This window comes from Thermobia domestica, chromosome 5 (genome assembly GCF_964235325.1).
Source record: "Thermobia domestica chromosome 5, izTheDome1.hap1.1, whole genome shotgun sequence".
NCBI lineage: Eukaryota > Metazoa > Arthropoda > Insecta > Zygentoma > Lepismatidae > Thermobia > Thermobia domestica.
The window spans coordinates 33,657,208-33,671,915 of record NC_137458.1 but is presented as its reverse complement, the minus strand read 5'-3'; the positions used below and the strand labels follow the sequence as shown (position 1 = coordinate 33,671,915).

Genomic DNA, 14,708 nt, shown 5'->3' with positions numbered 1-14,708 from the left:
TTGGCGGGGCGCACTGTTTCGAAGTTTACTGATTTCACTATGATCTCACAATAAGGATTAGGATAAGGATAAGGATATTTTGGTTAAGGATAAGGATTAGGGTTATTTTTACTTTTCTTACGACCTGCTACTTGTTCTATTTACATGCAATATTTAACATGGTATTAAAATTTAATAGTTACTAACGTTACTAACAAATCAGTAAGGTGTTATTAATTATAAGTTACGCGGCAATACTTTACATCACAAATAATTGGTCAATGAAGGGTGTCAAAAATCTATGGCAACCTAAAACAACCAGGGTAAATACCGAGCCCTTTACATACATACTCGCATATATATATATATATATATATATATATATATTCATATTACTCAATATAATAAATTTCACTTTAATATCAATGTTAGTATTTTGTCGACGTTTAAATTCTACATAACCTTTTTATATTCAATAACTATTCACTATTCAATAACTATGTAAGTACATATATATATAGATGTATATACAGAGAAAGAAAAAAAATCAAGGTTATTTGAAACTAATGGGCCCAAACGACTAATACATACACCATATAACCAATCAATAGAAAGAAAACCAGAAATCAGTCGTCAATGGGTATAATTTGTACGATCGATGAATAACAAGTAAGTTTCTAGGAACCTGAAACCATAGTGTACCTTCTCGTCAGCCCCTTCCCATGGTGGATTGAATATCGCGAAAATGGTCTTGAGTTGTGCTGAAATACCTCCACGAATTGCATTCCTCGATGTCTCAGTTAGTACATACGATCGAAATAAGTGATATGAATATTGTATGTTTTCATGAGTTTCAGAAACCAGGGGGGAGGTTGAAAAATTTTAAAAAAAACTTTAGAGAAGGAATAGAAGAAGGATAGGTAAAAAGAGAGGAGACAGAACACTACAACTACGAAAGATAAGTGGTCGAATTTATGTATACAACATACTATAACCAAATATTCTCTTTTATGCCAAAAGGGGTTCGGCTTACTCAAATACGTAACCTAGGGGGCGCCCTGTTGCCAAGGATGCAAGTCTGTGTCCATCAGATCCCAATCCCACAAGAGTTTGCTTGTAAGATTGAAATCTGAGCCCCGTATCCGGCCCAGACCAGCAGGGTAAAAAGGGAAGGGGAGAGGGACCAGGTAACTGCGTCCCCAATTTTGAAATCTCTAAGTAAAAAAATATTCGACCCCCTCAGAAAAACTAAGAAGGTTCTAGGACAGTAAGGAAACTAGAGTAAAAGTAATAGCTAAGATATCCCTAACTACTGATTTGCCAAAATTAAAAAAAAATAAACTGAATTTTGGATCGGTGATTTCAGTGATCAAACATCACCGATGGCTACCCTGCGCAGACATGCCAAAGTCTGGGACGTCGTTAATTTCCATCAACTAATTAAACTGAGAAATGAAAGGAAAATACTTAAGAGGGTCAGGGGTCGACGTCCGGGTACGCGATGAACATACATATTAATTTAGTGGCGGTTGATTTAATCAGATAGTCCGATCTAAGCTATATGAACACAGCACGGTAAATACGGTAAGCAATGAAAAAAAATCTCGGAGAGTCAATGAATGTTAAAGGTACAAATGACCAAACCTGTACTTTTCGATGATCACAGGATATAGCAGTTATTTTTCTTAATTATCATTTCTCTCGACCTTTAAAAGTAATTCCCACATGATGCTACCCTATCTGATGAAAGGCTTAAGATCCGCGGCTGTTAGTATGAGGTACTTAAATGCGAAGTAACGTACAATTCCCAACTACACATTACTATCCAATAGCAAACTCGGTTAGATGAATGTACTGGTGTAGAAGTCAAAACGAGAGAGATTTTCAGTAAAACATATTCATATTTTCCATATATAATATACACTGGGCCTATTCATTTAAGTATGGGTATCCTACCATCTCATTCATATTTTGTATCGTATTATTACTATATCATTACATTCATTCATTATTTACTCATTTTCGCGCGAAGTAACATTTTACAGACACCCTATTAAATATATTTACACGTAGGCCATACACATATTTACATTACGCACTAATAAATATATAATTATCACAATCCGTCACGCTTAAACTACTACAGGATAACATTCATCGAACCACGGACTCTTTGTTTCGCAGAGCTCATTCGTGGCAAAGCGGTTAGCGTACGCGCCTTTGGCGTGAGAGACCCGGGTTCGATTCCCGGCGGGAGCTCATGTGGTTCGGATTCCACGTTAATCAGTAGGTCCACGTCTCATATAGCCTCGCTGCTGAACGGGACGTTAAACTCAACTCAACTCAACTCAACATCTCTTTGTTTCGCAGCACCCAAATTATATTTACTTCGCAGTTTTGTAAAAAAAATCATACGTGCACACACTGAAAGTTAAATTGTCAACGATTATTTCATTTCTGATTTGCTAATAAAACTAAAGCAACAATGAAATTTTTCTACAGCCACGGGAAAAGAGAATTTAATATTACATTTTGAAACAAACAGTAACATCATGTGGGCTATTAAGAAAATAGGCGTTCTCGATTTCAGTGGATATTTCGATTGGTAATTGACATAGGAAGCTGTAATTTTCAGAATAGTAAGATCTCATGCTATTTCATATGAATGCATACTCATTCAAACCATAAACTATGTCTACTAGATGTAATCTAGAAATAAGGGGCCAAAATCAAACAATCTAGATCACTAACTTGGGCGATGACGTAATGTCAACAAACAACTGATTACCGGAAACGGACACGATAGCGCTGTAGTAAGGAATAACCCGCTGTGTACTAAAATATAGCCTTACACTTATTAATCAGAAATCTAATATTTACTCTCGTTTAGTGTGCATCCAGTTATACAAATGGTATTAAATTAACGCATGTGAACTACACTGTCCTAACAGTAAAAATCATGCACTCACACGGAACTACTAACTACACACACCACTATAAATACTACACATAAAAACTACTAACTAAACAAGCACCATTTAATTACATGCATATTATAGGCAAGTACCTAATATATTATTCCTTGTCAGTATATAGAGTTGGCTCTATTGAGCTTTATGGGGGACAAAATGAGAAGAGTTAACCCTAGGTCCAATTGACCTGGGCAATTGTTTAAAAAATGATTACTAAAGATTGATGCCCTGGGGGCACCTTAACGAGGTTTATTGAGGGACCCTTTCCCTGAGAGGGGAAAAGACACTAATACAAACAATAACTAACCCATTCCCCCGCTAGAAATGGTTCAATTTGGAGAGAGAATATGAGCCCTTTTAGTTTAATTAAGCTGCCATTAAGATTATTAATATCACACTACGAAACCTACCATGTACATGCACTTACTGAATAATAATTTTAAAAAATCACATCTACCTAATACACGAACAAAATACACTAAACAGGTCGTATTGTCCTAATCCCTAACTGAGTTTTAACAGATCAAAAATCACTCTCCCATTTCGTCTATTCTAGCTTGATTGGATGACGAGCAATATGGCGTCTGATGAACTGGTTCCTATTTCCCCTTGGTTTTACTGAATTATTAACTGTCCTTTTAGAAAAAAAAACAGATTCTTGAGTTCCTAAATAATCATACGGCGTTTATTATATGATTAGATTAACTTTTACCTTGCTTCTCCTCGAATTTCCACCATAAAAATGGTAATCAATTTTCGCAGGTCGTATTCACAAATCGTCCTAGTTAAGAATGATAATATTGCGCCGAAAACGACAGGGGTTGGAGAATTCCTCCAATCAGGGCGAAACCTTTAGCCGCGGAAATTACAAAACAAATAGAAATTTGGCAAATCCAGATATAACCGGATCTGAAAGTGACTATGGACTAGTGAGAGGGGGTGAGGGAAAGTTTAGGTACCTGGCCAAAATCTACATTGGTCTGAAATTAAGAAAATTTATATCCAATGGCGGAACTATGTTTCGGTATGACGTCAGAATGGTAAACCTTGTAACTATTCAACTTATATATGCGAAAATGAGATTTTACACTTAATCAGAATATAAATAAATATGTTATTCGGCTAAAATGTGATTCCTAATGAAACCTTTCGATTCATTACATTTAATTTGAAGTAAAGAGAATAAATAAATTGTGTAATTAAAGCGAAATCGAATAAAAAAAATACTAGGTACAGGGTGCGTAAAAAAGTTGCCATTACTTTCAACTGTAATGATACATTACAAACGAAAATAAGAATAGAACATGGGAAATGAACATTGGCGTCGAATCTTTCCACCTGGAGAAACCAAATAGGCGACCAAACGTGATGTGGAACCTATAGTAATTTCTGAAATCAGAAAATATCATTTACCAGCAGATCCTTAGCAGTAAAAGGCATATTAGAAATTGTTCTCACTTACACTATAGGAATGGGAACCATTTTAATAAAATTTATCTATCTCTATATTTATCTATTTAACTATATAACGACTTACGAGCAGGTAGCATTGAAATATTGACTAATTGGATAATTTACTGAATATCGTTTTCTAGCAATCTTTCTCATCACTCCATTTTGAACTCCCCACATACATATACAATCCAAGTAGTTATCAGCGACACGCTGTTTAAAGAATCCAAAAAATAAATAAATAAAACACAATTAAATCGGAAATTCAATTAGTAAAATTATCTCATATTACAGTATCTAGGCCAACAACAAAAATTGAACGAGTAACAACGAACAAGGAAGATGAAATGAACTTATGTACACCTTGTCTCATAAAGGTTGGCCGCACACTTTATTGCTATTTTGAGGCAAAAATTTTCAAAGTTCAAGTTCGGAAAAATGTAAACCAGGTTCGAACCCCCAAGCCAAACTTCACAATCGGGAAAAATTTTGCAGATGTGTTATTCGTCTTTTAAATATAACAAGACATGTTACCAAATGTAGAAAAAAGGCAACATTGATTGAAATACTTAATGATACAATATTTTGAAATCTTGTATTAATGTCAGAACATGTTTGTGTGTCATTTAGCTGTCCATACGTAATGGAACATTTAGATACGTAAAGGAATTTTTCCATATGTAAAAGAATGCTCAAAATTAAGACATAGAACATAATTCTCTCCTGGGTACTAAAATAAAAGTCAAAGTAAAACAAAAACAGCATTTGCAGTGAATATGAATGTCATAATTGTCTTGAGAGATAATTGTTATACAGCACTAGAAGCGTGTTACGAAGAGTGTTTGTGTTAGCTCAGTAGTAAGCCGTTGGATTTCAAATCGCAAGATTGAGAGTTCGATTCTCATCTGGGTGAATGCTTTTTAAAAATGAAATTCTATTTTCCGCAATGCATTAAAATTGTATAAAATAATTACATTAAGATACATCAGTTGTATATATATTGTGGCAGTATCCGTTTTTAAATTAAAATATCATGTATAATAATTTTATTTTATCGATTAATGTTTATTTATTTTGCGAATATCGCGTTTTTATAAAATAATGAGGTGAAGGTAAATAACAGTCAAGAGTTGAGATTAATGCAAACTGAGGAAAATTTATTATTTAATGGTCAGCAAAATTATGTAAATAAAATGTTCTATTGAGAGTCTGCGAATGCAGGAAGACAATGCATGTAATGCGTCAATTCCTACATAGACTAAATTCTGTAAATTATGAAAAGAAATTGTAAGCTTTTGTGAACATTTCACACATTCACGGATATGAGGAAATTGCTTAGAATCGGGAAATCGGAGTGTGTCGAGAGTTGCAGTTTTTGAGTCTTGACACAAGGAAAGAATTTGTTTTTCCAGTGAAAGGAGGTCACACGTGCCGACCAGCAGACGACAGGAGAGAATTCTAGAAGGACCAAGTTGAACAAAGCTAAGAGACGGGAGGTCTTCAGGATCGAGTCGGATGAGTGGAATAGATCAGTTGGATCAGTGGGACAGATCAGTCAAAGTGATCAGTTAGAGCGACAGAAAGAGCGAGACAGTCAACGGACAGTCAACCTAGTATTTGATCGTGTGAGAACACTTTAAGTAATTTGAATGGAAGCTTCAGGTTATTGAGAAGTTCTAATATTCTATCTACGGAGATCGTCGATTCGTCTATAGCATTTGGGAGTAAGCCAGACTCAATGCTTATCAACAGCACCCGTCTTTAAGAAGTGTCAACTTGGCGATACTGGATACAACACCGAGGTCATCAGCGAGCGTCAACTGGAAGAGATAAGGTATGTGTTACTCCTATTCAGGGTCAATTGCTCAATGCTCGATAGGCGATACTCGACTGGCAAAGTTTCCGAATATCCGTAATCATATCACAACACTTACATTCATTACCTTTTATCAAAGAGAAATACAACTGTTATTTAATTACTGAAGTCAATGTTTTATTACCAGAATTCAATCCCCGATTGGTATGTGTCGAATTAGTAAACCTCTCGCATATGTATATGAGAACTTGCCCACTCATTCTAGATGGTGAGTGGAAGTCGCTCAGTATCACTCAATTAGCATCCCCAAATTTGGCACAGAGTGTGCTGGGTTGTGAGTGAATATATATAACATATAATCATTGCAGAACATAGTAATTATTATGTTTAAAATATAATATCTGAGATACGTGTTGAGAGTACGTCGGTATTATGTATGAGATTGTTAAATACAAATTAAGAAAAACGTTTAATAGCAACAAATAAATTATGTAGTGTATTTGCAGCTATTTGTCAAATAGATGTTACTTCTCAACATTCTTATTATAAGATGTCATTTATGTACTTGAAAAATTATCCGAGGCATAAAGAGGGGGTATAAACAGAGAATCCAAAGTCGGAACGCTCGCAAGAAATTCATGAACCCCACTGGTCTCGTGAGCAGACTGGAATTGTCCATATGAAATTTGCCACAGCGGAAAGTCTTTATATAGCTTTTCAATTCAATTCTTAATATATGCTTTTGCAATGTGGAAGTGGTGTCTCTCTCTCCTTCTCTCGCTTGTTCACTCTGTATTTGTTTATATAAAAGTGGATGTTTGTGTGTGTTTCAACATAATTCTGATAAGTCTAGAGCAATTTTAACCATATTTCTTAAACTCTGGAAAAGATTACTGTCGGGATACATTTCAAAAATGGTAGAAAGAATCGATATGAGTATCGAATCCTTAGTTTCGTGGTCGCTTAGGTAAATAGTTCTAGTTTCAATTAAAGTCCAATTAAGCTCCCATTAACACCCAGGGTGGTTACGTAGCGACGTAAAAATCTCAAAATCAACCGATATTAGAGTCGAATCGTAAGTTTCCAGCGCTAACAGTGCTACATTTCCCATTAGTCCAATTAGGCCCATGCCTAGAGGGCAACGTCTTTAAAGAGCGCAAATTTTAAAAATTAAATAATACTTTTTTCGTATGAAAGCTTAAAAAATAAAGAGCAAATATACTATTTCATGAACAATCCTCTTTTACTATTCTAATGTGTTTAATGATAGCATACGAAATCTAAAAATAATTTAGAACTTTTTCTCATTTGTTATTTTTTGTTACGTAGTTGTAGCTGTAGCATTTAGTGAGTGATATTTAACTGTAATAAATGGTTAATTCACTAATTAAGCATATTCGAATTAAGTTTTATTTTTAAGTTAGGGATCAAGTTGCGGAGAAATATGTACTTATTTGGGGCACCGAGAGCAAAAGTTCGTAGGGACGCCGAGCTTCTAAATGCAGCACTGGCCGCAAAATAATTGGAAGAAATGTTAATGCCATTTAAAACCAAATTTAGTCCTAGCGGTGTCAATATCGGTTTGCTCTCTAGGAGGAATGAAAGAGGCTGACATCAAAATTATAAAAAAGACCGACAGTGTCGAATGCATAATTTTGGGGGTCGCTTCGAGAAAGAATGGCACTCCAGATGCCATGTAAGTTAAGCCTCCATTAGCACCCTTGAAGGGGGTGTATAATTTTGACATGTAGAAGTAATTGAAAATGACCAATGTTAGTATCAAATCCATATCTTTCGGGGTCCCCAAGTTCATTGGGAGCAGTTTTGATGACATTTAAGTTTAAATTCAACTTCCAGCAGGAGTAAAATCCCCTAGCACATCTAATAATGAGAGTCGAAGGGAGTAACATATACAATGATTCAAAACGACCGATATTAGTGTAGAGCCCATAGGTTCGTTATCACCAAGATAAATAGCAACATTTCTGAACGAGTATGTCAGTTGGATTTTGAATTTACAGGGGCAGCATCATAGGCGTTGCTCGCACAGCTCTAAGTATTTTAATATTTCTGTATAAATGTATATTTCAGCGTAACTCTGAAATGTCTTGAGCAACCTTTACCAAACTTGGGAGACATATTACTTTCAATCTAACAAGGAAACAATTTGGTAGTATGAAGTTATGGAAGTTGGAAGGTGTGACATGTAAAAATAATGTAAAACGATTGATCTTAGTGCATTATCCATAATTTTCTTGGTCGTTGAGATGGATAGTGATGCGCAGATTGAAGTTTGCATCCAAATTCATCCCCATCTTCACAAGATGATGACCTTGTAGAGCTAAAAATAAAATCTCAAAAATTACTGAAATATTTGTCCAATTCATAGTTTTCGCGGTTGAGAAAGAGCTTCTAATAACTTTGGAAGGTAGTTTGTACCCACTTTAAGATGGGATTTTTAATCATATCAATTTCTCACCGTGAGAAGAAGTGACAATTTCAACTAATATATGTATCAAGCCAACCTTTGCAATCGAGGAGAAAATTGTGTAGATGTATGTCTTGTCTTTTAAATGATATACATGTTAAAACCAGAGAAGGAGTGGATCGGAGGGTAAAATTGGTCAAGATATGTGAGTGAGTCAGTGGATCATTGGTCAAAAGGACAAGACCTATTGCAAAACACCATTCACCGTGACTCATACGGACCAACTGACCCATTCTGTTCAGTGCATTGTAGATATCTTCTGAACATATGTGAGCTTGTCTACGTTTTACTTTCAAGATCTCCATTTTTCTACTTTTTCCATCTGTTTCTAATGAGAAAAGTTCAGGCACTTTTGGATTCTGATATTTGCAATTGTAAGAGCGGCAATAGCAATAGGAGTTGGCCATAAAATTTGTATTCCAAACTTAATTACACGGGAATTTTAAATTAGTACGGTATGCTTAATAATATGGAAACCTAACTTTTTTTTTACATTGGCCTACATTATCTTGATTTCAGAGTTTCAAATTTCTTCCTATTTTATACTGAAATGTATCTGTAAGCCGACAAAGAAATAATTGTATATGATACATTTGAAATGAAATGAAATGAAATGCTTGAGTTTTACGTCCCACGTTTATGCCGGTTAGGCTAAAGGAGACGGTGATGATGAGTAATGAATGAAATGGTGGAATGAAGAAAGTGGGGGGAAACGGGAGAACCCCGAGAAAACCCACGCACACGGTGTTTGTCCACCACAAAGTTCACTTGGCGGGTGCAGGGTTTGAACCCGAGACTCCTAGCACCAGAGGTGAACGCTCTACCACTGAGCCACCGCGGCCCCCTGATATGATACATTTGAATTCATCTTAATTTGGACGATGAGTGTAACAAAATTAATCAAAAGACGAATTCTGATCCGGGCCAATGAGCACATAGTAATAAAACACTCAAATGCCCACTACACAATGTTTAATTAGTACTCTCAGACGTAGTTTCACTAATTCTAATAAAAGTGAAATGAGAAAGTGGGAGGAATTATAGTCCAACATTTTACTTCACATACGTTGTTTCATTTTTTTGTTAAATTAAATACTTCCATATAAGCAAGGTATACGAATAATTTTCAGTAGCTAATATTTCTCAAACCATATAAATAACCTGGGTTATAAACGACAGGCATAAATGAAAATTTATTAATTTCAAGGAATCCTCTTTATAATGAAAATATTTTCAAATGAATACAAACAAAATACAATAATTCCCCAATAATAATATAACAATAATAAATCAGGAATATTATGGAAAACAAGACTGTATTTCAGCTATTCTTCTAATGGTAGGTCTTATGGTTTCAAGGTGTACTCACAACATACAAGGATTTGCTTCCTATGTACCATACGCTCAATATCTTGACAAAATAACTTAGAATTGCTGTTATTGAAAAAATGATATATAAATGATATACAAAGTAAATTAGGAACTTAACTAATATAAGGTATAGATTAATTTGTGAACAGCAACTCCTCGTTATATATGACTTCACCATTCAACCTAGAATCTTATTAAAAAGGATAGCAGGTACACAAAGTGGCAGATAATCATCCTATTTGGCACGTTGATTGTTGAATATATTAATGTTGAAGAAATAATTCCGAATAAATGACTTAATTTATAGATTTCCACTCGATCATCCACACAAACAGTCCACTCGTGGAAAATTCCATACTACCAACAGAACGTAAAGATTGTAATATGAATGATCAATCAATTAAAGAAACAATTTCCACAGAATGCCAATTATAATGTAATTCTAACACCATATTGTGTATTGGACTGCACGATTAAATCGAGAATCACTGTCAAAAAACTTCTTTTCTTTCATCTCATACAAAACTTTTGGTTCGCTAATATATATATCTATATAACCTTATCAGACCTCTTCAAAAAGATATTGCCCGTTCCCGATTTCACACTTATTATGCCAGTGCCTACTCCAGGGCGCTTTTTCTTTCCAGCCATTTTTTGGCATTCCACCACTCAAAACAAGTGGCGCTTTAAGTAATACTAACATGTATAGCGCGCTGGTCTTCCGATAATTTCGAAATACGTAAATAATACATTTATTTGAAGGAGGTTAGGTAGATCCCACTTCACATAATTGTCTTTTTTTTATTAAATCATTACGAGAAATCATTACATGAGAAACACTTTACCATTGTATATCGTAAAGGTCAGATCCACCGGCATTATAACATAGCGGTGCTTGAGTGATTGACAGTAGAAATTCAAACTACGATGTGATAATTTCACAGTCTTGTTTTACTGCAAGTGTAACCTCTTTAGTCAATGGAGACTAGGACATGGATCATGGGTCAGAATTGATGACTATGGGTTTTGGTGGTTCAGAGTGGGACACGGTGGGTGGTGGGTCAGAGTGGGTCAATGGGCCATTTGGGTGGTAGATGATAGTGGGTCACGGTGGGTCGTGGATCAAGTTCTCATTGACCCACACCATCTCTGGTTAAACTTGTACTAAAGAGAAGAAGCACCGAAGGTGCACGTCGGCGATTATGCTCACTCAAATTTTGCACATAGTATAGTACCTCACCAGAAAGCAATTAATCTGAAACGGTTCACCGTACCACCTCCTAGAACTCGAGATATAGGGGTTTCTCTGATTAGCTAAACTAAGACCTCAATGATTTATCCTTCAACAAGCGAGCTTTTTATAATCGTTTCCCTGGCGAAGTCAGAACAACACGTGCCTAGTAATGGTAACGTTGATAGTTCGGAGATCGTCGCTGCGGGCGTCAATTTTTGGCGAGAGGTCGTTAGTTGCTCATCGGTGGTCAACCGACGCTTACGGAATGGTATCCGTGAAGTCCGTTCAGACCCTAAAAGTCTGAAACTGAAACAGATGTAGAAACCGGAAAACACGTACTTAATATTTCAAAGGGTCCCACGTCAAGGTAAAAACATTTTCTAGAGGGCCCCCCGGATGATTCCAGGAGGGGTCCAACTCAAATTTTGAAACTGGCAAGAGGAGTTGAGTAGTACATCATTTAAAAGTATTCTTAGAAGAAGGAATATTTGAAGGGTCTCGAGTCTCTATGCTAAACTTGCGCAAAAATAGCGAGCGTTTAAGATAGTAATAAATCCTTCATTGAAAACTCCGTGGCCACCTCTTTAAATGTGAAACTTTGAAACCGATATAAGAAGATGTAAACACTTGTCTTATCATTGCAAAGTTTAATGAATTAACGTAGAACAAAAAGGGCCCCAATGTAGTTTTATTAAACCACTGATATTAAATTCTACGTTCAACGGTTGTGTCCTTTAGGACAAAGGACAAATGATTATGAATTATGAAATAAGTGGTAGAATATAGAAATGGAAAGAAAGGTGGGCAGGATGAGTTTTATTTATTAGTAGAATTGACAGTTCGGCATAATCTTTAACAATATCTACAGTTTGTTTAGCGTTTACATTTCTTAAGCACTTGGCTACGTAAGAGCCCCAGCATGATTGATGCCCCAGCATTTCATCCATTTCTGTATTCTACCATTAATTTCATAACTCACAATCACCCTGTCCTTTAGACTAAAAACGCAACCATGGAACATTGAATTTAACGTAGGACGATCCATGGTGACCCCACTTCCGTTTTCAAAGTTATACCATCAGCGGCAGAGACTCTACGAAACTCCAACAAACCACAAAATTACTCCCCCAAAATATGTTAAATCGCTTATATACCAGATTTGTTTAAATTCAGGTGAGTGTAAAAGACACTAGAAAAAAGGCAAATACCCGAGGTGGGCGCGAACCTTCAACCTTAAATTTACTAGCCGCGTATTCTTCTGACTTCACCATGAAAACGATAAAGGAAATTTCACTTGTAGAAGGATAAATTGTTGAGGTTTTAAATTTGGCAATCAAACAATCCCTCTATCTTGAGTTCTATGGGGTGGTACTGTGGACCTTTTTGAGATTTATTGCTTTCTGGTGGGGTATTATCTATGTGCAAAGTTTGAGCAAAATGGCTGCGCAAATCTTCTGAGCCTCTCCTCTTTAGTACACTGTTAACCAGAGATTGCATGGGTCAATGAAACTTTGATCCACAACACACTGATCCACCACATATCGTGATCCACGACAAACCGTGAACCACAATGACTCCACCCAATGTGACCCATTGACCCACCGTGACCCACTCTGACCCACAACCATCTACAAACAACTCTGAACCATTTTTATCAACTAAGACCCACTACATCGTAATTAACTTTGATCCATGATGCGCGCCATTCTCTCTACTGACTAAAAAGGTAATACTTGTAATAAAAAATTTTTTCAGTAGTTACCTCTAAGAACTCTCAGCCTGCATCTCAAAAGCCAAGTAGTAAGTTCTATTGTCATTGTTACAATTGCAAATAATACAATCCAAAAGATCCTGAAAGAGACCACTTCCATATAAAAAAGCATCGCAGAATATTGAACTGAAATCCTCTGGAAAGAAACTCTGTTCTGCTTTCTTTCTAAAGTATAAACAAGTCTCTTAGACATGACTTCGTGTTCGTAGATTTCCTGTTTACATGGGTTTAGGGTTCGTGAGTTTTGTGTCTGGAACCGAGATTCGACTTTGTATACCCGCACATTCTCCTTACCTTTCAAGAACGTAAATCACTTGCTGTAATGAGAATATTGACAAGTAACCTCCGTATGACAAATAGTTGCAAATAAATGTACCATATAACTTATTTCTTGCTATTATATTATTTTCTTAATTTGTATTTGTCATTCACATATAGAATACCAACGTACTGTGAACACCTATTTCAGTTGTTATATTTTAAACATAATAATTACTATGTTATGCAATGATTATGTTACATATATATATATATATATATATATATATATATATATATATATATATATATATATATATATATATATATATATATATATATATCCAACTGATGTATTTTAATGTATTTATTTTATATAATTTTCATGCATTGCGGAAAATAGGATTTCATAAAAAATCATTAACCCAGATGGAAATTGAACTCTCAATCTTACGGTTTGAAATCCAACGGCTTACTACTGAGCTAACGCAAGCACTCTTCGTAACACGCTCCTAGTGCTGTATAACAATTATCTCAAGACAATTATGACAATCATATCCACTGCAAACGCTGTTTTTGTTCTACTTTGACTTTTATTTTACTATTTACGCGAGAATTATGGTCTATGTCTTTACTTAGAGCATTCTTTTACATATGAAAAAAAGTTCCATTACGTATGTAGAGCTAAAAGACAAAGAAGCAAGTGCTGACATTAAAACGAGGTTTCGAAATATTGTATCATTAAGTATTTCAATCAATGTTGCTTTTTTCTACACTTGGTAATAAGTCTTATTATATTTAAAAGAAGAAAAACATATCTACAAAATTTTTCCCGATTGCAGAGTTTGGCTTGGAGGTTTGAACTTGGTTTACTTTTTCCGAAGTTGGACTTAAAACATTTTTGCCACAAAATAGCAATAAAGAGTGCGGCTAACCTTTATGAGGCAAGTTGTACAAAAAATATCTTACGTTAAATTTTGTCAAGTTTTAATTCCTCATTTTCTCCATTTTCAAACTTGATTGCAATGTGTCTGCTCTTGTGATTGGCTGCAATGTCCATTCTCCCATGCAATATGTAATTTAATGAAATTGTAATTATAAAAATACATAAAATTTTTATCCTCTATTTTTCACATTAATTTTGTACAGTATACTCCTTTAGAAAATGCGTTTTAGTCAAAGTTGTAATTGAAACCAAGCTCAAGGCGATACGAAGTATGCTTCAAAATTCATTTCAAAGTTCTCAGCCATTTTCCTGGAATGCTAGCACAAACAACATACAACGTCGTTCTCTTTGCAGTGGTAAAAATAGGAAATGCCCATTTCATTTTAAGAGTTACATATTGAAAACCGCAGGTGCACTTATC

General features: G+C 35.3%; 1 protein-coding gene across 1 annotated transcript in view; it reads right to left on the bottom strand.

The window, feature by feature from the left end:
- Positions 1-14,708, bottom strand: part of LOC145685844 (uncharacterized) — a 112,393-nt gene that overhangs the window by 65,062 nt on the left and 32,623 nt on the right. The window contains exon 3 of the mRNA XM_081758466.1: positions 4,489-4,616. Within this exon, the coding sequence (XP_081614592.1) occupies positions 4,489-4,616 (128 nt within the window). The remainder of the gene's footprint in view (positions 1-4,488; positions 4,617-14,708) is intronic.